This window comes from Thamnophis elegans, chromosome 8, assembly GCF_009769535.1.
Source record: "Thamnophis elegans isolate rThaEle1 chromosome 8, rThaEle1.pri, whole genome shotgun sequence".
Taxonomy (NCBI): Eukaryota; Metazoa; Chordata; class Lepidosauria; order Squamata; family Colubridae; genus Thamnophis; species Thamnophis elegans.
In genome coordinates, this window is record NC_045548.1 from 29,713,929 (window position 1) to 29,741,844 (window position 27,916).

General features: G+C 37.1%; 2 protein-coding genes across 4 annotated transcripts in view; one reads left to right on the forward strand and one right to left on the reverse strand.

The window, feature by feature from the left end:
• The first annotated feature begins 738 nt into the window (after positions 1-738).
• RMC1 (regulator of MON1-CCZ1) lies at positions 739-24,309 on the forward strand. 2 transcript variants are annotated; one of them, XM_032223326.1, is made up of 20 exons: positions 739-1,072; positions 2,885-2,961; positions 5,940-6,024; positions 6,935-6,991; positions 8,195-8,281; positions 9,198-9,338; positions 9,727-9,830; positions 10,653-10,742; positions 10,858-10,963; positions 12,645-12,756; positions 13,903-13,947; positions 14,834-14,887; positions 15,179-15,307; positions 15,625-15,731; positions 16,407-16,526; positions 17,680-17,757; positions 19,156-19,260; positions 19,440-19,508; positions 20,150-20,375; positions 22,069-22,465. In XM_032223326.1, exons 1-20 carry the CDS (start codon positions 962-964, stop codon positions 22,191-22,193), a joined length of 2,028 nt encoding a protein of 675 aa, XP_032079217.1. In that variant the 5' UTR covers positions 739-961; the 3' UTR covers positions 22,194-22,465. The 2 variants fall into 2 exon arrangements, with proteins under 2 accessions (XP_032079217.1, XP_032079218.1); XM_032223327.1 differs by lacking the exon at positions 22,069-22,465 and adding an exon at positions 23,938-24,309 and having other exon boundaries at positions 740-1,072.
• Positions 22,535-27,916, reverse strand: part of NPC1 (NPC intracellular cholesterol transporter 1) — a 50,831-nt gene continuing 45,449 nt past the window's right edge. Inside the window, exons 23-26 of one of the 2 annotated variants that reach the window (XM_032223325.1) lie at positions 26,832-26,945; positions 25,832-25,994; positions 24,589-24,639; positions 22,535-22,658 (exon numbers count right to left, since the gene is read on the reverse strand). In XM_032223325.1, the coding sequence (XP_032079216.1) occupies positions 22,654-22,658; positions 24,589-24,639; positions 25,832-25,994; positions 26,832-26,945 (333 nt within the window). In that variant the 3' untranslated portion in view covers positions 22,535-22,653. Of the gene's footprint in view, positions 22,659-22,920; positions 24,640-25,831; positions 25,995-26,831; positions 26,946-27,916 lie in introns of those variants that run through there. The other variant, XM_032223324.1, reaches the window with a different exon arrangement.

Consider the following 27,916-nt stretch of genomic DNA (forward strand, 5'->3'; position numbering starts at 1 on the left):
ATCGTTGGTAGGCAAAAAGGAGCAAAACCTGAGGAATAATAAAAAATGGATTATCAAACAATGATTTAAGTTGGACTTCACACTTGGGGCACAAATGACCAGGCTCAAATTACTCTTGTGGATTCGTGGTGGGGTGGGGGAACTAATGCTGGGAAAAGTGGGATAAATGAGGACGACTAGCAGCCAGGTGGATGCAATCAGCTTAATAGCAATGCATACACCGTGCGAAGAGCTGAGGAACACATCAGAGAGAAAATATCCGATTGATGGGCACCTAATTAATCATCGGTCTAAGTGCCAGAGGAAAACACCGTGTGCACATATACACCCGCTTTCCCTCTTTTCAAATGTAACTGTTAAATCAGCAAAATTTAATATTGTAAACTCGTTTTTAATTATGTTGTCAGCCGCCCAGCTCGCTCGATGTTGAGATGGGCGGCACATACATTTAATGACTAAATAAATATTCAGTGCCATGTAAATTCTACACCTGCTCACATACTGGGAAAGAGATCAGCCTCAGATCAGGCTTCAGAACAGGGGTCCCCAAATTTGGCAACTTTGTGGACTTCAACTCTCAGACTTCTCCAGCCAGTATAGCAGAGCTGGAGAATTCTGGGAGCTGAAGCCCACAAGTCTTAAAGTTGCCAAGTTTGGGACCCCTGAATTAGAACGTTGGGACTTCACATGCCAATCTCGACGGCTCCTCCCTCGCACTGCGCCTTTAAGGGACCGGTAGCTCTCTGATCATGCGCAAGAACGGTACTACCAGGAAGCGGCCGATCGGCACCGAAGAAAGGAAGACTCGTGCGTCTACATGCCCTCACGCACCAACCGCTTTGTGGCGCCGGGAGGGGGGCGGTGAGCGAAAACAGATCGGTCGAACCTCGGGGCGTGGCCGCGGCGGAGGGAGGTGGGGTGCGCGAGGCACTCTCTGCCTGCCGATCGTTCTACTGCTGCCATGGCGACGACCACCAGCGAGGACTATTACTTGGCGCTGTGCGCACGGCCCGTGCAGTTCGAAAAGGCGAGCCCCGTTAACTGCGTTTTCTTCGACGAGGCCAATAAGCAGGTGAGAGACTCAGGCCGCGGGAAGGGGGCGGAGTTCTCTCCCTGGTTCCACATGCCCCGCCCGCGCGACCTGCTTGTCGCGCCTTCGTCCTCTCCTTCCCTTCGGCTGGACCGCAACGCTTCTGTATCTTGTGCACAGTGAAAGCAATAGTACTTAGACTTGTATCCCGCTTCACAGCACCTTTACAGCCCACTCTAAGCGGTTTACAGAGTCAGCCTATTGCCCCAACAATCTGAGTCTTCATTTTACCTACTTTGGAAGGATGGAAGGCTGAGTCAACCTTGAGCCGGTGGGAATCGAACTGCTGGCAGTGGGTAGAACTAGCCTGCAATATTGCGTTCTAACCATTGCCCCACCATGGCTCTTCCTGCTTTTCCACATCCTAAACCAACCTTGAACTGAGTCCCCACGTTTATATCTCTTTTTGTCATAGTACCGCATCTGGTTCCCACTCTTCCTGCTCTGTCAGAATGACTTCTACAGTTGCACAGTTGGGCGGAAAGAGATTTAAATGTTTAGAAATCTTCTTAGGAAAAGGTGGCAAAACCCTGCAATTTTGCAATAATGACAATGCAAGAACCCTTTGCATCCAAGAAGCCTCTGATTCCATGAAAAGACTTTTGATCCACTTGCGGACAGGTTATCAATACTAATGCCTGAGTTGTATGAAAAATGAGTGATAAAAACATTGGATTAAAGGATTTTCCTCTAATTTGTACTATACACAACCTGCATACAGGGCAGCTGTTTTATGTGTATATAATTATATTTTGCATATAGATGGTGGGAAATAGTTCAGTTATCAGATTATTCTCATTTTAAACAAACGTGGAAAGGGTTCTTGCCTCGTTTTACCAATAGGTGTTTTATAGGGAGTTTAACAGACAAGTTGTTAAACAGTTTTAATCACAAAGGTAAATCTCTTGGACTCTGTGGGTTTGATTTTATTCATAATCTGACAATTTTGTCTTAATATGAGAACCAAAATTAATAAGGTTCCCCCCCCTCATTGGCAGTGTCTGAAATCTGAAAGACATCTTTTATTCCTGAGAAAATTGAGTGCTTTCACATGATGTGTCCTCATGTACTATTTTGCTGTCTTTAAGTGGCTTCATGTGATTTTGGTCTCAAAGGACAGCTGAGGATCTTTATAGTTGAAATTTGATTCTAATTTTTTTTCCCTCCAGTTTTGTGTATAGTGGAACCTTGGGTCACTAACCAAAATATCCGCTAAATGTTTCACTCTGTTCAAGAACACATCTTCGGGTGGCGATCAATCACAGCGGCAGCGATTTTCCCTTTCATGCCATTTTTTTGTGTGCGCACATGTGTAGTCAGTCTTGCTTTCAGTCACGACCAAATCGGGTGCCAACCAAAGTCCTGGATCAGATCACAGTCATGACCGGAGGTACCGGTCAATGTACCACTGTACATTGTTCTTCACTTTGGCTAGTGTAAACCCACTTCCCAGGAATGAGGAATCTGGAGTAAGATGCAGCTCTCAGATTAATTTAGTAGAATAACAAATGGCTTGTTCACATTTTGGCAAAAGCCATCCCCAACAAGGAATGGGAAAGAGGAGCAGAGTAGAAATAAGGCAACATTTTCTGATTTCATCATCATTACTTCTGTCATTTTATCAATGTATGGCTCCTAGTAATTATGTGTGAGAAACACTTTTTAATCTTGGTGTTATAGCCTATTTATTCTATTAACATTTTATGGAAAATAAATTCCATTGTTTTGAAGATGAAGAACTTTTAAAATACGTTCTAGCTCAAACTAGATCTCTCTCGCTCTCTCTCTATTTAGGTTTTTGCTGTTCGATCTGGTGGAGCTACTGGGGTAGTAGTTAAAGGCTTGGAAGACCGCAATCTCATCTCATTTAGGTGATATAAATGCATCCTATATACTGTTTTCTTTTTTTGACAGCTAATAGTATTGTGTTGTGAAGTTTGCAAATACAAATATACTGTTCAAATGATATTTCTTCTCATTGTAAGTTATCTTTCACTCTGTATTTTCTTTAACTAGTAAATGACAATAGTTATTTTAAAAAACACTAAACTAAGGAATATGAATGTAATCACTTTTATTTTATCTTGAGTACATGTGTTAGTAAAATTTGATACTGTAAAATACATGAAATTAGAAATATAGTTAGAATAATACATCAATCTGTGGTGCCCAATTTATTTGATTCCCTATTTATTAAAATTAGTTTGATAAAAACTATTCTACTGAGCTATTCTGATTACTGAAATATGAAGAGTTCCCAAACAGCACTGACATTCTACTAGGATTTACTCTACACAAATGTCTACACAAATTGTAGGCTCTTTGAATCTAAACTTAATATGTATATCATGATGATTAAATCTAGCATTGTGGGCATCTATACACCTTGTGAATACTAGGTAAAAGTTGGGCAGTCAAGCATAGCTTTCTTTTACCACTGGACAGCCTTCTGTGCAGGAATGTAGTGTTAATCCAGACATACAGACTTTTCTTATTATTGAAAAAATATCCTTGTAGAAGATTTCAAGCACAGAGAAGGTCTGTTTGTGGTTCTTTAATCCTCACAGATCTTAACAGCTTATTTTTATTGAAACTGGGACAGATGGGGTTTATGACATCTATCAAGAGTAGTCAAGGGTTGGATCCATGCATAATTCTCACATATTTTTTCACATTACCTTTTATTAAATTCCTTTTTAAGCCCCTGCTTAAATACTGATAGCTTGCATAAAGGAATTTGATCATAACTACATAATCTAGGTAATCATAAGAATGAAAAGGTTGATTTAATTTTGATAAATTATATATGGAAATATTTCTCCTATTTTCCCTTATGATATCTTCAATTTGAATCAGCCTTGAAATAGTATTTCAAAATAACATAAAATGGGTGTTGAATACTTAGCCTTCTCAGACCATACAGACAAATGAATCCTTTCTTGACTTGACTTGACTTAAGTCTTTAGCGTCGGTACGGCATCGCCAATCCCTTCGCTGTAGAGTCGCATGCATCCCGAATCAACGGGATCCATGATTCTAGGCTGAGTACTACTTGAGCTCGCCGGGCCCAAGAGTTGACAGAGCCCCTTCTGTTGGAAAACGATGGGCACCTCGAGAAGGCAGGGGTTGTCTTGATAATGAGAGGCTATATTTTGCGCGTCAATTATCCTTGCCCACCAAATGAATCCTTTCAGTTTGTTCCAGATATTTTAGCAGATATTTATTCCTGTACAAGAATGAGATCATTGCAATTGTGGGATACTATTCGAATAGCTGTAGTACTATCATTTCATCCACAATGTGGAATTTTTCATCCTCTGCGTTGAGCTCATGGGAATGCAGTATAGCTAAACCCAGAGAAACATAATCAGATTGTCTTGCACTTAATGCTATAGCATATACCATTAACGTGTTGACGTCTTGTTTTTGGATTTTGAAATAACTGATATAACAATGCTATCTATATATTACCAAAATTCTTGTTAACATGACTTTAAACGGGGGGTAAAGATGCATTATAGATCAACAATTTTTGAACCAACTTATAGAGTCCTGAGGACCCTTTGATTTGAATCAATGCATGAGTACCAAGGAAATAAAATTTGGGGTCATGTGATCTTCCTTTTCTGTATTTCATGGCAGGTTCTTAGCCAGTCTCACAATCTCCCTCTCCCTCATCCAGCAGCAATCACCTACCTTGCCTCCTGGAAAGGGAAGGGAGAAAGAAGGAAGAAAAGAACAGGGAGAAAAGAACCACCGTGCAACCTTCCCAGCCACTCCCTCATACCTTCCCTGACACATACAGCACCTCTTGTGCACCTCCATGCATCCTTCCTGAACTCCCCATGTGCCTTCCCTACCTCACGTGGCATCTCTTCAGCATACCCACAAATCTTCATGACCCACCCATCCCATGCTCAATTTCTGACTGGCATGTTGCCCCTCATACAACTCTGTGACCCCATGCAGTCTTCTTGACTCATTTCCCCCGTACCATACTTGACATGCAGGTTACCTCTTACACACCTCCATGACCCCAAGCCCCTTTCACTCACACTGCCTCCCCACATGCTCTACCCACTTATATAGCACCTTGAGCACCCTTTCCGATCTTTGCTGCTCCCCTCCTCCCATGAGCCTTCCAGGAACTGCACAGCATTTCTGGTGCACACCCCTATATTCTTCCCAATCCATATGGTATCTCTTCTGCACTCCACATAGCCTCTCTGACCAGCACCCCTACACACCCTCTTCCTTCCCCACTGGGCAGAAGCCACTTACCTTCCTTTGGGCCTTGAACTTGCAACTTCTTCCTGGTTTCTCTCTGGAAGTTCTCACAAGCAAAGTAAATGGGGAAGCCAGCAGGAATTCTAGGGAGTGAGAGAAGGAAGGAAAGACAGAAGGAAAGAAAAATAGGACGGGAAGGAAGGAAGGCTTCTGATGTTCCCTGTCAGTTTACCACAAGGAAACTCAATGGAGAAGATAATCAGGAAATCAGAAGCCACTTTTGCTCCTACTGCTCTTTTGCCTACCTGATTCTCTTTTCTGTTTAGGTAAAGAAATATCTCTGAATGATGACCCAACAAAATGGTTTAGTGGTTGTCTAGCAACCACTAAAACTCACTTCCTTTGGAATGAACATGGATATTGGGGATCAGCAATATTCTTCCCCTTGTTTAATTTTATTGAACTTCAAAACTATTACAATTAATATTTTAAAAAGTCCCTTCACATAATTTAAACTAATTTCTACCAGTCTAGGCCAGCATGGCTGTTATTGAGATACTGTAGAAATTAATCAGATACATGTCCTGTATCTAAAATACAGAAATGAATTCTATATTTCCAGAATGGAAGACAAAGGAGAAGTGAAATGTATCAAGTTTTCTTTGGGCAATAAGATACTGGCTGTTCAGAGAACATTGAAGAGTGTGGTAAGAAATATCTTTCTTAAAATAGAAAGAAGCACGTTTTTTAAAAATATTCAAACAAAATATACTACTTATTATTTGCTTATTATTAAAGAAATGATAGATGTTAGATGGTTGGGATTTGTTTTTGTTTCCTTTCTACCACTATATTTGTACATATTTTTATTACTGTATGAACATAGTATTATAAACTACTCTGAGATATGGTGGTTTGAGAAAGGAATACATAAAATAACATAATAATGTTACAGAGTCAGCATATCGCCCCCACAGTCTGGGTCCTCATTTCACCCACCTCGGAAGGATGGAAGGCTGAGTCAACCCTGAGCCGGTGAGATTTGAACAGCCGAACTGCAGATAACAGTCAGCTGAAGTGGCTGCAGTACAGCACTCTAACCACTGCGCCACCTCGGCTCAGTGAATAATGCTTGATTCAGTTTGTAGGGTCTCCTTTCCAGAGGGAGAATAATACAAACTGCCGCAAATGGAATCAGGAAGTGGTAGTGATTTTTATTAAAACTATTTGAAAAGCTTTCAAATTACCTATTTAGATTTGCTTTCAAATTACCTATTTAGATTTGCATCTTTGAATTATGTTATAGTGTATTAAATGCATTTTCTCATCTATTTTGATCATTAACTTTTTACTTATGTAACCTTTCGTCTTTTCAATTTCTATTCTGTTTGTATTATAGTTCAAAGATAGTTGAGGAAAATGAGATAAAATATTCAAGCAGAAAATATGTTTGTTCAGCTCTGTGTACTTATATCATTATTTTGAGTAGATTAATAAAGTCTGACATTTTGCAGATTCATGCACTCAAATGGATGAAAATCCATGTGTTAGATATTGCTATTTCTGCACAGGTTCTCCACAAATATTTTTAATTGCTTGTTTTTCATGTCATTCCAGGATTTCCTGAACTTTATTCCAGACAGCCCACAATTAGAATACACTCAAGAATGCAAGGTATAGTACACATAACAAAATACTAAACTAAAGCAATCCCTCAGCATATTAAAGTATTCATTCTAACAGCGCGGCATCTACAATACCATTATATTAGTATTTTGAAAAGTTGTAACTGCAAATCATTAAAACGCTTCAGATGTTAGTTTCTCTACCTCCCAGTCAGCGTGTTAGCCTGAAAGAAAATGGCAATTAAAATTGGTTATTTTGCAAGCATAAATATGCATAGTGAAAAGAAAAAGCTTGTCCAAGTGGTTAGAGGAATAATAACATTGCTTAGCTGCAAGAATTAAAATCCTTCTACTCATTGTTCATCAACTGCTAACAGAATGCCTTATGCACTCATAAGCTTAAGACTTGGTAGTTATAATATGCTTTTCTTGGGGCTGCTTTGGAAATTGGCCTAGAACAGTGATGGCTAACCTCTTTGTCGTTGTGTGCTGAAGAAGTACATGTGTGGGCATGAACCCAAAATGCAATGTGGGGCCCCTGCGCGCATGCACACTTCTGTGTTCCCCCTGTCCCCCCCGTGCATGGGTGCGTGATCCCCCACATGTGCCCTGACCCATGCATGCACATGTGACCCCACGCATGCGTGAATGGCCTCGCGCATGCCGGCATGACCCCACACATGCTGGCGTGACTCCAAGCATGCTGGTGTAACCCCCAACGCATGTGTGTGCATCTCCTATGCATGCGGAGACCCAAAAGCCAGCTGGTCGGCAGGAGGTGTGTGCATGCATGATGGAGCTGAGCTGGGCAATGGCTTGCATGTCTGCAGACGGCTCTGCGTGCCATCTGTGGCACTTGTGTCCATAGGTTTGCCATCACAGGCCTAGAAGTTGCATTTAGTATAAAAAGCTATAGGTAAGCTCTTAAATAATGTCCAAAATATATTACACTTGTTCTGAAAGTGCTTCTTTGGGGCTAATATGCTCCATAACCATTCAAGCTGCTTATGTTGATAAATGAAATCCTCTATAGTTTTATTTATGTATCCACTTGGACAAGATCTCCAATACTGTCTTGAAAGTGCATTTGCCAGAGATTTCCTTTATGGAAAACTTAAAATTTGTTGTGCTGCTTTTTAAATATTTTTTTAAAAAAGTAGAAATATTTTTTAAAAGGACATATATAAACTGATTTTACTTTACTTGACAGTGTATGCCTATTTCAATTAAATGCTTTTTTTTTAAATTAAAGACTAAGAATGCCAGTATTTTAGGATTCTGTTGGACAGGCTCTGCAGAGATCGTTTTTGTAACAGATCAGGGAATTGAGTTTTACCAAGTAAGTAAAAATATACATACCTTTTAAAAAAGTCAGATAATTTGTTTTATGTTTAAAGGATTAAATGATATTATAGTTCATTGTGTGTAAGATTGTTTTGGTCTTTTGAAATCTGTTTAATTCTCATAAACCTACTAGAAATAGCTTCAGTTTTTTCAAGAAAGATATTATAGTCTGAAAATAAACCTTTTTAGCTAAGTAATATTTTAGTAATAAAAGCCATTGATTCTGCAAAAAAATAGACATATAAGATGCTTGCTGTATTACACAAAGTGTCTCTGTAATATTAAAATTCATATCTATTTGACTGTTTCACCTTCAATTGACCACAATTGGAAGGTATAGTGAAATAATTATTAAACTAAAGTAACTCAAATAGGCTAACTTACAAAATGCTGGGATCCATGACTCCTGTGGGTATGAAATTTGGGGAACTTATTGCTGCTTCAAGTATTGCTGGGCTGTCACAGTCAGCTGTGGTCACGTGATCTTTATTTCCATGACAGCCTCCCATAAGGCACAGCCAGCAGGAACTGTAAAGTACATTGTGACTGCCGATACTGCCTGCCACCTTCCCATTAGCAAAGCCTTTGGTTCTGGGAAGGTGATTGGGAAAGTTGGGAATCAAGAAGCTGGCAGGGAAGGTTGCAGGTTGCTTGGGCATCTCTTCTGTGGAAGCTCCCCAGCCTCTCTGCTGTGCAACTGTCAATTATGTACCTACTCACTCCCCAAAACAATAGTCTAAATCAGAGTCCTGTAAGAACTTCACAAAAGTAAAGTGCTAATTCTTTAATTTGTCTGTAGTCAATCAGAGAATCACCCACTGCCGCAGCAGCAGTTTTCAAAATCTGAAGTTTATATAGACAGTTTGAAAATATACAGTATATAGGTCTGATTGTAACCATTATATCTTCAGGTATTACCAGAGAAACGAACGTTAAAGCTTTTGAAGAGTCAGAATATTAATGTCAACTGGTTTATGTACTGTCCTGAGAGCTCTGTCATTTTGTTGTCAACGACAGTAGTTGGAAATGTTCTCCAGCCATTCTATTTCAAGGTAAAATAATATTACTGCAGTCAATGCAATTTTCCGTGGTTACTTTGCAAAATTGCTCTAAGGTACTTATGTTTAATATATAAGAAATGCATTTCAAATTGTTGTAGTCCTTTATGTCTAAAATATGCATTTTAAGTAAATATACTAACTCAGATACCCAACTGCAACTTAAGTTTCACAAATTTTGCGTTAGGAAACAAAAATTATAGCATTTGATTTTCAGATGGGTTAAACTGTTTGAGATGGCCTAAAGCACTGCAACCAAAAGTAATAATAATTGCTTGTTGTTTTTTACATTATATTTTGCTGGAACATATTTTAGAATGGTAAGAAATACAATGAAGTGTGAGGGAGTTACATAGAATTAAATGCAGTACTTTTCACGTAGGGTGGAGCTATGTCAAAGCTGTCAAAGTTTGAAATTGAGTTACCTACAGTACCAAAGTCCTCCAAGCTCAGCCTATCTGAAAGAGATATTGCTTTGACTACAATGTAAGTATATTATTGTGCTTCTTTCCCAACGCAGATGCTGTATTTTCCTTTTCCTGAGCAAATAGATTGTCTTCTTAGTGAAGACATAAGCAACATTTTCTTGATCAGTGGAATGGATTTGAAGTCAGTTTTGAGTCAATTAACTTGAATAAAATAGAGAAGAAATCAGGAAATAAGCAAACAAAACTAACAGTTCCAATTGATCACCTTATTACATATAGCATTCTTTTAAAAACTGTTTTGAAAAATCATAGAAATTATTTGTAAGAATAGCTTGTAAGTTAACAGAATGATCTCCATATCACTTTGAAAAGATGAAATAAATCCATCTGTAATTTATTCAGAAAAAATAAATAAAACGTTTTTTAATTTTCTTGTGAATTATTTCACAGACAAGAGAGCCATTTTGATCTCGCAGCGAAGGTGTCTGATTAGAAGTAGGGAATCCTCCATTTTATTCTTGCCTTAACAGTGGAAGCTGGCTTCCATTTTGGGCCAGTCATTCTCTTTCAACTCTAAGAAGAAGGCAAGGGCAAGCATCAAGAGAGACACATGTAATCTACATTGGCCAAAGAAAGGAAGATGGCCCCTAAAGTGAGGAACGAGCCAACTGTTTTTTCTGAGGGAGGACTTGGGGGTAGCTCTCTGTAACTATGTGAGGAAAAGACATCTGCCCAGTGTTTATTGGTGATGTCTGAGCATCTGAACTGTTACACTATTTATTTCTTTTTTGCATTCTGCCAAAATAGCTTGTCCTGAAAAAAAACAAGATTATATAAATGTTATCTGCTTAGAAGTTAAACATGTATTATGTTTCTTTAGATATGGCCAACTTTATGTTCTTTACTTGAGACACCACTCAAGGACTTCAAATAGTACCGGAGCTGAGGTAGTTCTTTATCATTTGCCAAGGTAAATTTGTTGATTCTTATCCTTTTCAGCTTTCATAACAACTATTAAAAGGTGACTACTAAGGTTGCTGATTAACATTCTCCCCCCCCCCCCCCCCAAATTAATGCTACTACAGGGAAGGCTCCTGTAAGAAATTGCATATATTGAAGTTATATAGGACTGGGAAGTTTGCACTGAACGTTGTGGATAATTTAGTGGTAGTTCATCATCAGGACACTGAGGTACTATTTTTTTTCTCCATATTATATTTTGGTAGCTCAAGACAGCTAATTAGCTTAGCATACAGGAAATTACTATACTGATTTATTAAAGTTTAAGAGTCATGTTAATATGATAATTGTGTAGGGTTGGTTTTGTTTTCATCTTGGAAACTGGAAAAGTGGCATCCAAACAAACCCTGACAAGACTGAGTAGCTATTTGATTTAGGGCTCACTGGATCCAGGCTTTTTTAAAATCTTGGATGGGGTTTCACCGTAAAGAAAAATGGTGTGCAATTTGGAGGTCCTCCCGGAATCACAACTCCTACTCAAAGAGTAGGTTATAGCTATTGCCAGGAGGTCCTTTGCACAACTTTATTTTGTGCATCAATTGCACCCCCTTCCTGAACCATGAAGCAGTTACATGCACATCCCATGTTACACTTCTGTGAGCTGCACTGGCTCCATTGTGCTTCCAGATGAAATTCAGGGTGCTGGTTGTTATCTATAAAGCCCTCTATGAAATGGTGCTGGGATATTTATGGGAAGGTGCATGTGGCTGCTCAAACAGTCAGAAACAGACTCCATGAGGGTGGTATGAGGGCCCGACGCCCACAGGTGAGGGTTGTGCTTACAGCCCAACACCGTGCAGGACGATTGGCATTTGCCAGAGAACACCAAGGTTGGCAAATTCGCCACTGGTGTCCTGTGCTCTTCACAGATGAAAGTAGGTTCACACTGAGCACATGTGAGAGATGTGACAGAGTCTGGAGATGCCGTGGAGAACGTTCTGCTGCCTGCAACATCCTCCAGCATGACCGGTTTGGCAGTGGGTCAGTAGTGGTGTGGGGTGGCATTTCTTTAGGGGGCCGCACAGCCCTCCATGTGCTCGCCAGAGGTAGCTTGACTGCCATTAGGTACCGAGATGAGATCCTCAGACCCCTTGTGAGACCATATGCTGGTGCGGTTGGCCCTGGGTTCCTCCTAATGCAAGACAATGCTAGATCTCATGTGGCTGGAGTGTGTCAGCAGTCCCTGCAAGATAAAGGCATTGATGCTATGGACTGGCTCGCCCATTCCCCAGACCTGAATCCAATTGAGCACATCTGGGACATCATGTCTCGCTCCATCCATCAACGCCACGTTGCACCACAGACTGTCCAGGAGTTGGGGGATGCTTTAATCCAGGTGTGGGAGGAGACCATCCACCACCTCATCAGGAGCATGCCCAGGCATTGTAGGGAGGTCATACAGGCATGTGGAGACCACACACACTACTGAGCCTCATTTTGACTTGTTTTAAGGACATTACATCAGTTGGATCAGCCTGTAGGGTTTTTTTCCGCTTTAATTTTGAGTGTAACTCCAAATCCAGACCTCCATGGGTTGCTAAATTTGATTTCCATTGGTGATTTTTCTGTGATTTTGTTGTCAGCACATTCAACTATGTAATGAACAAAGTATTTAATAAGAATATTTCATTCATTCAGATCTTGGATGTCTTATTTTTGTGTTCCCTTTATTTTTTTGAGCAGTGTATATTTATATTCAGTAGAAATTTATTTTTAGGATAGGATCTTAATTATTGTTATGCCAAACAGAATAAAAAGAATAATCATGGTTACAACAATTGTTTTATTGTTTCTGCATGGATGCAATTGTGCTTGAACACTTACCATAAATAGATTTTTGGGTGTTTTTTAGACCTCTATTATATATGACATCAAATTAAAGGGGGAATTTGATGGCACGATTACACTGCACCAGCTTGTACTTCCACCTCGATCCATACAACCGTACCAGATTCCTGTGGCAGGTACAGAATTGCATATTTTATATTCCCTTGAAAATGCAAATACTGCATCTATACCTATAGTTTTTGAAGCTGAAATTGCTAGATTTTTTATTAATTAAAAGTTACGTTCCAGTAGTCTTAATATTTCATTTTAAAATATTTCTTGGCATAATAAGTTCATTATATTTATTAAATATAAAACCGGATAAACAGAAATGAGCAATATTTCATCTATTATATTATCCTGGTCTTGGGAGAAAAAAAAGCCTAACATTGTGGCCTATTATACCTGTTCTCCTTATATTATTGGACCATGACCATGTTTTTTCTTTTGTGGTTTGGAAAATAAATAAAAATGAATTTTGGATAGAGTTGTACAAAAGTTTGGTTTTGAAGATAATGTACTTTGAAGTATGTATGCTTGAAGCTCCTTCAGTCAAGTATGGTATTTCAGCTCGGGACAACCATCCCAGGAAAAGACTCAACTGCTTTAAGCACACTGAAAGTTGCTACACTTTTTGGAAATTGGTATTTTGATCATGCCCCAAATTCATCTTTGCCTTCAAAATACTATAGAGCCTTAGTTGTGAAATCTCGTCAGCTTCCCACATGCATACCAAAGCAGTGGGCAAACCTTAAATATGCTAAACCATTTTAATCTACCATTTGCATCATGGTATTCTTCAAAGATTGGAAAATAGGTGTTTTATCTTTGTTATAAGCCTTCTAGATTCCATTTGGACCTCTAAATTAGTATAGCTCAGTTAATTAAAAAATGAACTATTTATCTTCCTGACAATTATCAATAGTTATTTCCTGGAAAAAGTGCTAGAATCCTAAAGAAATATTTGCATTGAGGGAAGCTGTTACATCATGTAAAACAATCTGCATTCATTGAGTATAACATTTATGAAGCTTGAATTTGCATTGACTATAATTCATAAGCTGCAATTAATATTTTAAAAGAATTAAATATTAAACTTTTGGAAAGTTAGCTTTTGGTTGTATCTTTGTTTCTGTTTTATATATGACAGTAACCTATGGGCTAAGGACTTTAAGTTTAGCATTCAGAGTACACAGTTTGTTGTAAAAAGAGTTATTTCTGACAAACATAACAAATAATTTCCTCTCTAATCTATATAAATCACACCTTTTTCTTATTTGCAGGTCCAGCTTCTGTAACTAATCAGTTTCCAGTTCCCTGTAAACTCTGTATCCTTGAAATAAAAATCATAGATTTTATTTATTCTTTGGCAACATGATATTTTTAATATCTGAAAGGAGCACAGTGTGTATCTGTGGTAAACATGATATTTTTATCTGTGAGAGGAGTAGAAATAAATAATACAGAAATAATGCACAGTGCTTCTTCTGAATGGTCACTTTAGCAGACTTTAGATATAACAAACAAAATCTACTTTTATGCACTGGATTGTCATTGTAGATACAGTATATTAAAATGCATACAGTACAGATGTTTGTAATTCTATTCAGATTTAACAGATGTTCTGCGTTAATGGATTCACCCCTCCCATTAATCTATTACAATAAGAGCTTGTTGTGTAGTTTTTCAGCCTGTAAAATCCTATTGATCTTTATTTTGAAATTTATTTGCATTCAGTGTGATTTATTTTCAAAAATATAGAAGAGTGGAGACTAATTTACTAGGTTCTGCTAGCTCTTTGAGTTGCTCCCAGAAGCATATTGATAATGTATGAGTGCATAGAAAACATTAAAAATTAAGTTTATAGGTAATTTTTCACTTTCAATGTTCTTCTAAGAGGCGTTGACACTAGTAGCTTCTTTTCAGCTAGAGACCTCTATGTATTTGAGAAATTTAAAACTTGGTAAATTGTTGCTTTCTTTCCTTTTAAAAAGCAGACCTTTAAACGATATCTTACTACTGCTTTGGCATTAAAAAAAATTGACAGATAATTTGCTGGGGGCCATCATGTGCTTAAAGAACAAATATCCCTGTCTTCCTTGGATATGTGAAGCAAGTGAGCTGTTATTCAAAGTGGCTGGCTGCATAAACAATTAAAACTTTTACTGAGGCAAAACCCATTGGACATTGGTAAGAGTTTTGCTTAACGTTTAGATTCATCATCCTGGATTGTCTTTCAGCCTGATATTATCATTAGCGCAAGTGAAGGTATGAAACTTTTTACATTCATTTTTTAATCAGCATCGGAATGTTTGTGTGTTTATAATACAAAGTATTAAATATGCTGCTGTATAAAATATATTAATTAGATACCTAATGCACAAAGTGCCTGGAGAAAATAATGTTACTTATCAGAATGTGGTGATGAAAGAATTCTGGTGAAATACTTGACTACCTATGAAACCGCAGTCTATTAAATCTCTCTCTCTTGAACTGAAGCTTATCATGGTACAGTACCATCAGTTATGAGAGGAGTGTACTCTTCTTTTTTTACTGTAGGTTATCTCTGGAATCTGCAAATGAAACTTGAACCTACCGTAAATCTTTTTCCAGACAAGGGAAAGCTAATGGACTTCCTTCTGCAACGGAAAGACTGCAAGATGGTTATTCTTTCTGTGTGTTCCCAAAGTAAGCTTCTGCTTCAATTTGAGGAAGCTACTATGAATCAAAAATTTCTGTGACCTTTTTAAAAGCATGCTGACATAGCATAATGCTTTTCTACAAAGTATAGTATTTTATTAGTTTAGAATACTATGCCTTGTAGTATAGAATAATGATATTTGCTCAGAGTATTTTATGGCATATGAAATAATATGCATTATGCAGTTTGAATAAAAACTTATCTATTTATCTAACTTATCTATTATGGTATCAAGTTTGCATTCTGCTATTGCTACATTCTGTGGCTTTACTTATTTTAGATGTCCTTATGTGTTCTGTTGCAGTGTTAAATGAACCAGAGGGAGGCTCGTTGAGTGTAATTGCCACTGTTTTTGACAAGCTCAATCACGTATATAAGAGATACTTAGAAGCAGAACAGGCTTATACTATGGCAAGTTGTGACTACTGTATCTTACATATATTCTTTGATTAGCATGAATTTCTTTTATCATATGATATTGATCTAGCTTTTATTAATTAAATCACTATATTATTACCAAGGTGAAAAGTGCTGTGGTGTCCACATAGAAGAGCCTTTTTAAATATTTTTTTCCTTGGATATGGCAGGTACAGCCAACTGATCTGTTAATGGTTATCATCTTCTACACAGTGGCTCACTCTGTTAGCATTCAAAAATGTCAAGTGAAAAAAAATCTGTATTATACAAGCATGATTGTGAATTAATTTCTCTTGCATTGTAACAATATATAAAATTTAAAATTCCCTTCTGTCAGAAGCTGGAACTGATTACATGACCCTTTGTTGTGGAAGCACCAATACATTACTCTACTCTTATCATTGAGTTGCAGTGCCCCAAAGTATTAACTGTTTAATAGCAAGTCTCGTTGTTGCAAAAGTACTTCACAATGTATTCCATTTTTCATAATAATGTAATAAAACACTTTGAAGTATCAGTATATGTTTTTGGTCACAATTCTTACTTAATCTATAGTGGCTTAAAAATATTCTAAATTTTAGATGCAAAATTACTTTAAAATCTATTATTTAGTGACTGCTTTCAACTAAAGTACATGATTTAATAAAATGTTTTATGCTCCTTTTGCAGGCATTAGAAACTGGACAGAGCCGAGGCAATCCACCACCAAAACGCCCAGTTCGTACACAGGCAGTTATTGATCAGTCAGACATGTATACTCACGTTCTATCAATCTTTACTGAAAAAAAGGTCAGTTAATAGGAGAATTCTGCTTTAATTACCGTATTTTCACGCATATAACCCGCGGGCAATGTGCGTTTTTACCTACCCCGCATGCCCCCCCCCCACGGGGTATAAAAGTGGGCGGGGTATACGGAAAATATTTTACACGAATATTTTCACATCAATATAAAATGTTGTCCAACTGTTGTGCACGCTTAGAAACCCGTCTTCATGAATGGAACTTCCCCTCCTCCTCCCTTGTGTGGGCGAGCTCATTCCGCTCATCACCGGGGTCCTTTTTCTCATCGGTGGGGGGGGGGCGGGGGCGGCGCAAAATGGTTTCTTCTCCACGGCGCAGTGTTGTTTTTCCTGGAACTGCACCGGCCGTGTAAAAGGGCTGCGCACGGCCGGCGCACCTCGGGTTCCGTTTGAGATCATCTCGAAGCAATGCTCCCTTCGCGCCGCTTCTCCTCCTCCTTTTCCTGGGGCGGGCGGGAGCGGCGAGAAAACGGGGGCCGCTGTGCAGTTTGCAGCAATGGCAGAGCTAGAGGAGGGGGAGGGACGCAGCTCGGGTCAGAGCGGGCTCCCTTCGCTTCGCCTCCAGCAGATGGTCGTCGTTCCTCGCTAGCCGGCCAGACCGCCGCTGCGGGTTATATAAGAAGGCGGGTTCCGCTTGAGATCATCTCGAAGCAACGCTCCCTTCACGCCGCTTCTCCTCCTCCTTTTCCTGGGGCGGGCGGGAGCGGCGAGAAAACGGGGGCCGCTGTGCAGTTTGCAGCAATGGCAGAGCTAGAGGAGGGGGAGGGACGCAGCTCGGGTCAGAGCGGGCTCCCTTCGCTTCGCCTCCAGCAGATGGTCGTCGTTCCTCGCTAGCCAGCCAGACCGCCGCTGCGGGTTATATAAGAAGGCGGGGTGTATAAAAACTTTTTTACATAAATCTTGAAAACCTGGTGGTTATTTGCATGGGCGGGTTATTTGCGTGGGCGGGGTATATATGTGAAAATACGGTACTTCTGTTTATGCTATCATTTGATATGATTAAATAAAAGTTTTATAATATGCTAGCGAACTTGCTAAAGCAAATTTGAATTCTGAATAGCACCAAATCATTAAATACAACTCAAATCCAAATTCTGTAAACTTGTTGTCAAATATATTTTTCCACTTATTTTCTAATAAGGAGGCCCCCCACAAGTTCACTATTGCTGTTGTAATGGAGTATATTCGCTCACTCAATCAGTTCCAGATAGCTGTTCAGGTAAGTACTTGAAAGTGTCATAATTTGAAATAGCTTTTGCTAAGTATTTTTATTTTACGCTTTAAGATATCTAGTATGTTCGGGATTAGTTGAAATCTTGAAACCTCTTCAAAAGGCAGCTGTATGTATGAGAAAAGGCAGCTGCATGAGAGAGAAAGTATAGGAACAGAGAAGTGACTCTCTAAATACTAAAAGGTTACAACAGGCCAATTGAGATTTATCTGTTAATGTCAAACTCCAGAAGAATTCCCCCATTTGGTACTACAAAGAAGAGTAATCTGCATATCAGAGGTATTCTACTATTTATTTACATAATCACTATGTACCCAAACTACCTGGATTTAGTTCATTCGCTCCCAACCATGTCCAGACAATGGTTTCAGATTGCTGTAACCTCTGTGGAAACAATAGAAATCCACCTGCTGAAAATTTCTTTCTTATTGATAATATGTTGGCTCAAACCTCTGAATAGATACCCTATTTCCTGTACATGTAGCAGTGTGTGCAGGATGAGATGGAACAGAAATCTGATAATCCAACATTGCTCATCCAGCAAGCACTGGAAGAACTTCACTTCTGTAGTTCCTAAGACCAACAAATTCTGAAGAAAAAGGTCTGTCAGTTTTGAAAGCCCCCAAATTGTCTAGGCATGAACCAAGATGTTTGCACTTTCTAATTCATTCCCATCATTTCTTAAGATGGCCAAGTTTGTGCCCATTCCAAAACTAACCCTGAATTATTGAAATGAATCCAAATAATTGGCATAATTTAAGAATACATGGGGATATACTGGAGAATGGAATCAGGCTTAATGTAGATTATATTTTCTGTCAAGGAACAATTTCTGAACTATATGAAAATTTAAGGAATGTAAATAACTTTTAATGCCTTTCAGCTTTGAGTCCTTAAATACATATATAGGTTTTGCTTCAAATAACTCTTTGACAATCATTAGATTAAAAACTCCCACAATTGCATAAGTGAAATGCACACTTCCTCATCCTTTGCCACCAGTTCCTCACATGTGTACAATTTTAGAAGCTTATGCAATGTTTATTTATAGGTAGAGTAGCTATATAATATTTCTATGTTGCTTTCATGCCAATAGTTAAGTTTCAGGAGTTCTTTTCTAAAATTTTATTTATGTATTTATGCATGTATTTTTTCAGCTAACGTGTTGGAACTGCCCATTTCAAACTTGAAATTTTGGATGTCATAAAACTTTACTGCTCATAAAAGTGTTAATTCACATGCAAATGCATTTCAATAAAGAGACTAATTTCTTTTGGATATACTTAAGTCATATACTCTGCTTACCACATTTTTCTTACAAATTGAGGTTTAACTAAATGTTTATAAATTTGCTGAGTTTGCTGTTTCCCTGTTTTGTCTTTTTAGCATTTTCTTTATGAATTGGTAATCAAAACCCTTGTTCAGCACAATTTATTCTACATGCTTCATCAGTTCCTACAGTACCATGTTCTCAATGATTCAAAGCCTTTGGTGAGTAACCTTGCATAATCTTCACTGCATCATAGAGATTTAAAAATAATGATATGAACACATCACCTTCTACTATGCTCTACTGTGCTTTGTTGTTGAGCAAGAATGATTTACTAAACTGATTTTAGGTTGAGCAGCAAATTGTGAAATATTAGATACTGACTTATCTCTTATTTTAGGCTTGCTTATTGTTGTCTCTTGAAAGTATTTACCCACCAGCACATCAACTCTCCCTGGATATGTTAAAGGTAAGTAGACAGAGGAAGTGTGCGTGCCATTTTCTTCCTTTGATTATGGGTAATTATGGGAAGGCAGTTCTAAGTAAAGGTAAAATCTATTAATTGTCCAATTGGAATTAATCCAAAGAATTTCATAAGGAATATTTTGGGCTTTCACATTGCCCGTTTAAAGATAGGGATAGAGCTACCTTCCATCTCCATTAAAATATATCATGCATTACTGGGCCCCTATAACAAATTAGAAAGCCTTCAAAGATTCTATCTTATCAAACTTTGTTTTCTCAAACTTTGTTTCTTCTTTGAATCAGTGAACCAAATTTTTGTCACAGATCCTATAACTGTATTCCCTACCATCTTTGGGAGAACTTGGCTCTTGAAACAGAGAAAATATTAAAGAAAGGAATACCGATAAAGATGTAATATTGTTTTATAATATTATTTATTTATTAAATTAATTTATTTGCTGTCCATCTCATTTTGAAGAAAAAAAACACTATTCAAAACTATTATATTTTATAGCATGCTACATGTTATAATTTATGGTTGCAACAATAAACTTACTAATAACTAGAAAATAAAGCAAGGTGCTCATGGGAAAGAAGTCATAGGTATGGTCAGCAGCCGTTTAATGTTATCATTTATGCTTTCAGAGACTTTGTACAGCAAATGATGAAATAGTAGAAGTTTTGTTGTCTAAACATCAAGTACTAGCTGCCTTGAGATTTATCAGAGGAATTGGTGGACATGACAGCATTTCTGCTCGTAAATTCCTTGATGCAGCAAAGCAAACAGAAGATGAGATGCTCTTCTATACCATATTCAGGTTTTTTGAGCAGAGAAATCAGCGAATTCGTGGAAACCCTAGCTTCACTCCAGGTAAACAGCAATTTGGTAGGCATATAAAGGTTGGGTCCTCTTTTTAATTTTTATAATATTCAAAGTTCAGAGCTAATAATCCTGCCGTCTGTTAGATTGTTTCAAACATAAAGCTCTATTATTTTTAATTGGTGCAACAGGGTCTCACTAACTTCCTAGTTTTTTAAAAAAATATTTATTTTATTTTATTTTCCAAAACAAACACAACACATAAACTCTTCCTCCCTTACATACTGTAGAAAGTGTATCAGTTGGTTACAAAAGGTTTTTGTGCATCTCTTCCACAGTCATCAAACATAATTCATATTAACTCAAGTATTTTAATTCAAATATTTATACATGTTACCCTTGTACCTCCATTTGACTATAATTATTTAAACATCATTCATCATAAAATATACCAAAATTTAATACATAACCACATACTGGCATTTCATTTAATATTTCTAAAATCCTCCAATAGCACTGAATCCTTATATCCTATTCTAGCTAAACATCCATATTATTTAGTAACAAACTTTTCTAATCCTCCTTCCGAGATCACTTTTTGCAATTTTCATCCAGATTCCTTATATTGTACACATACATACATACATACATACATACAGGTTGTCATCATTATCCCTCCTTTATTTGACTATATCCTATATCGTAACATTTCCCCCTAATAATCAAAACTTAACTATATCTAATTTAATTCTTTTGTATTAACCTTTGTATATAATCTAAAAGGATTTCTAATCCTCCTTTCATGAGTGCCATTCACTATTCATATCCAATTATTACTTATCATAACACAACACATTGTATACATTATTATCATTATCAATTATGTATTAATTATATCTATTACTAAGTTTCACTAAGTTTAACTAGTTTTAAGTTATATTCTTCCATCTATCAACCTGTATCTTTCCAATAACAAAACAATCTCATATCTTCTGCCATTTGTGGTATCAATCCTCTAGTCATCTACTTGATCAGCTTTGTATGGACTTCTCTTAGCAATTCCTTGTTTGTAAGATCTCTCATATAATCTTGATGCCCTCTTTCTGTTTTCTTGTTCAGTTTATCTTTGATTGTCAGCAATGTTATCAAAACTTTTGCTAGTGGAATTTCTTTGTCCATAATTTTATCTTCTTCTATATGTTGGCCCTTGAAGTAGATTTCCTCTCCATTTAATTCCTCTTTCTGTATTCCATTCTTTCCATTTTCAGGAACAAACCAATTACCATAGATATCAGCCTGTTTAGTCTCTTTATATTCATTTTCCACTTCGGTGTTTTGAGTTTCAATCACCCCGTTTTGCATTTGATGAACATTTTCAATTTTTTCATCATATTTTCTTGTTATGTGTTCTAAGTATTTGAATTGTTTTTCTTCTTTATTTAATAATTTCTGTAATTCTGAAAGTATATCTTGCAAAGTCAGGACCTCTATTTTTTTGGGGTATTGTGTCATTCTTGACAACCACAGCAACCTTAGCTTGAAAGATTTCTCCTCTCTGATCAAATTTCAAAGGGACATCCGTGTGTTCTTTTATTGGTGTGTAGCCAAAACAAAGCCTTGGGGCGTCAAGTCAGCAATCCGTGAAAGAAAAGAAAAGAAGAAACGTTCTGTTTTGAATAATCAAAGAGTATTCTGCTGCTTTTAAGAGCGTAAACACTCTTAAAGAGTTTCTTTTTGTATATAGCCACAGGGATAAAGAGGAAAGCTTTAATCTGTGAATTACAGAGAGTCACAAAGAGAGAAGAAGAAAACTTAATCCATCCGTTTCAAAAGGCTTGCATAGATTCGATCCATGTGAATAATATTTAAAAAGTAAGGTAACCGCTGTCCAAAATCATTCCAAATTCAATTTCGCCACTTGATTCTTCTATTCTTTGATTTAAATTGGTTATTAAGTTTTTGTAGGCAAATTCTTTTTTAAAGCAATAAAAATTCCTCACCAGCTGGAAACACTTTCCGTATCCTTCCGTTGGGCCGCCCCGATTTTGTCAGCCTTGTGGCTGAAATTTTTGTCACCGGCTTGAAGATCTTCTCTTGCTTCTTTCGAGGATTTTGTGATATCCCCGAGATCAGCAAGACATAATCTTCCTGTTCACTGTCTCTTCGGGATGGTTTAGGTCCATTGGGACCCCCCAGTGGCAAAAGTATTGGCTATGGTCTCAGAGCATTGAGACCACCATCTCGTTGCGACATTGGCTCCTCCTCCTCACGACATTGGCTCCTCCACTAACTTCCTACTTTTTCATCAATAGAGAGAGGTAGTAATTTTTTAAACTGCAAAATAAAAATTAATTTTAAAGATAAAAAGCTACTCCAAGGATAGATAGTAAATTTTACCAAATTGGTATAATTTTTTGGTAAGTAATTCATATATAAATTCATATATAAACTTTCAGAGACTTGTTGGAGCATGAACTTTATCACTCCTGCTCAACATTGATCAAAAGATGCATTAGATAATGGGTTTTTGTTTTTAAAAAAAGAAGCCAGGCCCCCTCCAGGAAAGGAAAAGAAAATGAAACATAGACCACTACTATTGTTTTTTCCTTAAATGAAATTTAATTTCTGAAGGCACTGTAGGCACAATTTTATATATTGAAAACAGTTACGACAAATGGGACCTTCTCAAGCTTAGGAGAAAGATAAGAGTTACTAAAACAGTTGGAACATCTGTATCAGTATCAACATTTGGAAAAATATGCATGATCCTTAATTGAAAGAAAAATTGGTCTTACTGTTTGAATGCTGACTTCAATACAGCTAGCTGGTATAGAATTGTAATTATATTTTAACAGTAGAGTTAATAGGTCAGTTGAAGACACAGCCTGCTACAACATCGTAAGAACTAACCTTTACTTAAATTAAAAGGTGCTTTGTCATTTTTATTAATTGCCACCCAGTAATGAATTTGATAGATTAGAAGAATGTTTCTAGTTATTTAATAGAACTTCATCTCCCTGTAATCAAAATTCTTGTCTTTTTTTTCTAACTTTAAGGTTTTTTTGTAGGAAAAATATCCCCATACTCCCATTTCCAAATCACAAAGGATTATTAATATTCCCTCATGCATGCAGTTCCACTCTACCAGGGACCCTTCTGCATTTCTCAATAACAGCTTTAGTTATCAATAGTGTTCAAGAGTGAAGTAAATATCAGTATCAAATCAAATTATAATTTCTAACTTTATATAAGAAAAAAGATCATATTTAATTCTGTGGAAAGTGCCTCAAAGATAATCTGCAACATTTTCCTCTCAATGTTCTTGATTATGCATGAAATCTACTTTTCCTAGTATTATTATACAAAAGTCATAGCATAAGCTATGTATACAATGTATTGTAGCCTATATGCATCTCCTTTACCCATTTGATTTCTGTTTTGTGATCCAGCTTCCCAGTTTCAAAATTGGGGTATGAGTAATAAAGAGTGTGTGAAGCAGAGGTAGCTCCTGAGGTTGATTTAAAAAAACAAACAATATTGATAATATACCCAAGTGGGATTCCTTAAAATGTCAAAAATGACACTGACTACATTTTCTCTCCTTTTCTTGTAGGAGAACATTGTGAAGAGCATGTCACATTTTTTAAGCAGGTTTTTGGAGACCAAGCATTAATGAAGCCTACAGCTTTCTGACATAGTAAAATTATTTCAGTATAAGGATGTATAAAGTTAATTTATTGCATTTATGTACTTTTACTTTTGAGCTACAAAAGATCTATTTTATAATAAAGTATATATACAGACCCTTTGGCAAATATTAAAAATATTACAACATTTTGACAGATGGCTTATTTTTCTTCTAAAAATAAAGCCAAAAATTGCATTGACTCGCATTAAAAATTGTCAGTGTTTCAGCAATCTAATCTCATACCTATCACTTTAAGTGTTACCAGGAATCTATTTCTATTGCAAAACAGTTTCCTTTTCAGGAACAAAAACTACAATAAATTATTTCTCATTGTTTCTAGTTTAAGTAATGCTGATAAATAACTGATGTTGAGATAATTCTTCCTGAATCCAAACTGTTCAGAATTACTGTTTTTCTTCCAGTTATGTAGAAAATTAATCCCAGTACCATTTTACAGTTGTGAGACAGTAATCATAGAAACTTGCTACAATTTATAACTCTTCAGCCAGAATTCAGAGTCCACTGACCACTTTGTTTAAAATGGCTAGAAGAACAGGAGTTTTTCTCTTTCTGTACCTTTGTTCCTTTCTTGTGCTGCACGAACTTTAGCTTTATTTATTGAGGGCCCTATAGAGGAAAAAGATTTTTTTTTATTTTTCCTTCCATATATATTAGTTCAGTAATGCTAGATTATGAATCATGTTTCACAAACGAACACTTGTGATGCAAAAAGATGGAATAACAAACATGAATATAATACGTTTGGGCATCTTACAATAGAAATCAAATGAAATTTTAAAGTCATTTTAACATAATGATTATAGTTAAAATCTATTCTACTCCTACTGGTCAAATTTGACGTTGATACGACAAACCACGGTTTAGCAGAATATGTTTGGAATGTTTATTTAATTTGTATGCCGCCCCACTCCCAAGGGACTCGGGGTGGCTAACAACCGAAGGTGTGAAGGGGGTACAAATAGGACAAAAGACAAACACAGTAAAAAACAACAACAATCACAACCTTTCAAGTGGGGCTGGAAATCCATCAGCCCCAGCCCATTCAGAACTGAGCTCTACAAGTGCCGGGCAAGTGTGCTTATGCACAGCTCCACTTGCATGAGCAGCTCATGTACAAAGCTCCATTTGAGCAAGCAGTGGGTGCCTGCCTCTGCCCCTTGTGTCAATGGAACTGCACATGTGAGTGTGCTCGCCCGCTGTTTGCACAGAATCATCCACTGCCAGTCCACAAAGCCAAAAGGTTTGGGCCTGGTGATGTATAGCACACTGCCGTAATTTATAGAATAAGGTAGTGTGGCCTAGTGCACATGTTAAGACATGATCATAGTTTACAAACAAGGCACAAATACAAGCCAAAAATATATTAATGTAGCATGATGCATAAATCCTGCCACAAGCAAGGGTATTTTTTTACACATCTGCTCTTCCTTAAATTTTACTTTCGCAAAATGTTAATTAGTCCTTCAACTTCAAAAATAATTATGAAAATGGCTTATTTTAAGCTAAATTAAAATTAATAAATTTGTTACTATAGAAATATTTCAAAAAATGCTATGCTAGGGATTTTTTTTGGTATACTGTGGCACGACAATAAGCCACCTCCCCTCCAAATGCCTTAACATGAGAACAAAATTTTTGTTTCACTCTCATTATGAATAGTGGGTGTGCACATGCTTAGGTGATCTATTTTGCTAAACCAGTTTATTTATTATGTTAAATAAAGATATGACAATGTTTAAATGTGGCCTGTGTGGCATATAGGTCAGTATATCTGAAACAAATTCCAATTTTGTCTTACCTATGTAGCTAAGTAGGACAGGAAGAAATATTAGACCATGGGTTGCTCCAAGTAGCACCATGGCTAAATACATCCTGAAGTAGAAGACTTGGAAAATCTGAGATTTGGAAAAAGCAAGCACCACTATTCCTCCAAATTTTGTAAGTGTAATACCACTGAAAACCTATTGAAATAAAAAAAAGTAACAAACCTAGCAAAACATTGTCCTGTTATAGTGAATGTACCCATTTCCCAACAGGTCAGAATTCTTTTATTTTTACATTATTTTTTATTATCAGCATCATTATCAATAACAGAAATTTATCAGCATCCTGTCTCCTGCATGGTTAGCAAACAAACTTCTACTTTTCTCTTATCAACTAGTCAGGTTGGTGAGAACCAGTTCATTGGTTTTTCAATAAAAATATACTTAATGAAAGAGAAAGGTTCATTGTGTTCTTCCTTTTCCCAGTGTTCCTACCCTAGATTGTTATAGATTGTTCTACATCAAAACAAAACAGTGATCTGCAACTCGGATGGATATTTTTAAGGGGGCCCTCATCTCTCTCTCCACTGCAATCTTGCTAAGATTCAGTAGTAAAAGAGGAGACAAGCAATAGAATATGCCAGAGCTGTCAAACTACCGGACCATGGGCCGGATGTGTCATGCGCTGGCCATGTCCACACCCAGTTAGTGAAGGGGGGAAAAGTCCTGATATGTCACGTGATGCTGTGAGTTTGAAACCCCCCCCCCCCAGTGTATGCATATGACATGTGGTGCATACACACATTCCGTTCTTCATTTGTAGTCCTTAGGGTTAAAATGGTTATCCACCCCAAGCTTTTAGTTATAATTACAAACTACAGGAAGAGGTGAACTTTGCATCACACAGATGCACAGCATAGATTGCATCTATATGCTGACATGTTGATTGCCTACAGGCCATGAGCTGTTAAGACAATTGGGCACAATTCCTGTGGCTTCTATTGCCTGGCAGACAGCATACAAAATGCTACTTACACAGCTCCCCATTTGGGATAGTGCTTCTTCAGCACGCTCTACTCTTGTTGCTTTTGTACTAATTGTGAATGCTCTTGTCACATGGCTACAAAACTCAACAGCGATGCCGCAACTCTGCAAAGAAAATAACATGTAGATATTAGGATATTCTACTGTTTTATAAAGCATAAGGCATTCAAATAAATGGCAATTAAATGCTAATAGTTAGAATTTGTTAGAGAATATATGCAAAATAACACAAAGCAGGAAAGTGACTCTACTGTAACACATTAAGTGCAATAATAACTGCAGCAAGTCAATTTATATACCAAGTGCCTCTTTATCAGCTTCTAATGTCTATCAGCAGATAGGCATTTTTTGTAGAAAAATTTATAGCTCAGAAATTATCAAGATATGCAGACGGCTTTTAAATTATCACAATAATTACACTGGATATAAAAAGTGTAGACATTGCTATTAAAAGGCCTGTTTTTTGAGATTTAAGTGACTATCGCTTTGATTTTTTCTTTCTTCCTCTTTCTCTTACCACTTTCAATGTCAGAGGTATGATTTTTTACATTTCAATAAACTGGCATTTTAACAGGGATATTAGATTTTTTTTATAATTGAATATTGTTTTCTCTTTAAATATAGGTAGTCCTCAACTTACGACAATTAAGCTGAAAATTTCTGTTGTTAAATGAGGCATTTATTGTGGAGATGCTACAAAGCTGGTAACTGAAAAATGGTCATAGACTTGTGGCACTTTTTTCAGTGCCACTGTAACTTTGAACAGTCACTAAAAGAACTATTGTAAGTTGAGGACTATCTGTATTAGATCAGTTATTCTAAGCATAGCACATATTAAGTCAACTATTAAGCAGTCACAAATAAAGATGCATTATTGGTGAAGAGACATCAAAATCTTGATTCCCAAAAGTTAAAAATCCTTAAAAAAGAGTTACTGAGAAAGAAAACATTTACTCTGAATAAGGCTTGGAAGATATTAAAATACCACTCATTGGTAGGCAGGAAACCATAAAGTAAAATGGGTAAAGAGGGCAATTCTGTCATTTTTTCTTTTAAAATTTTCAATACCAAATTGG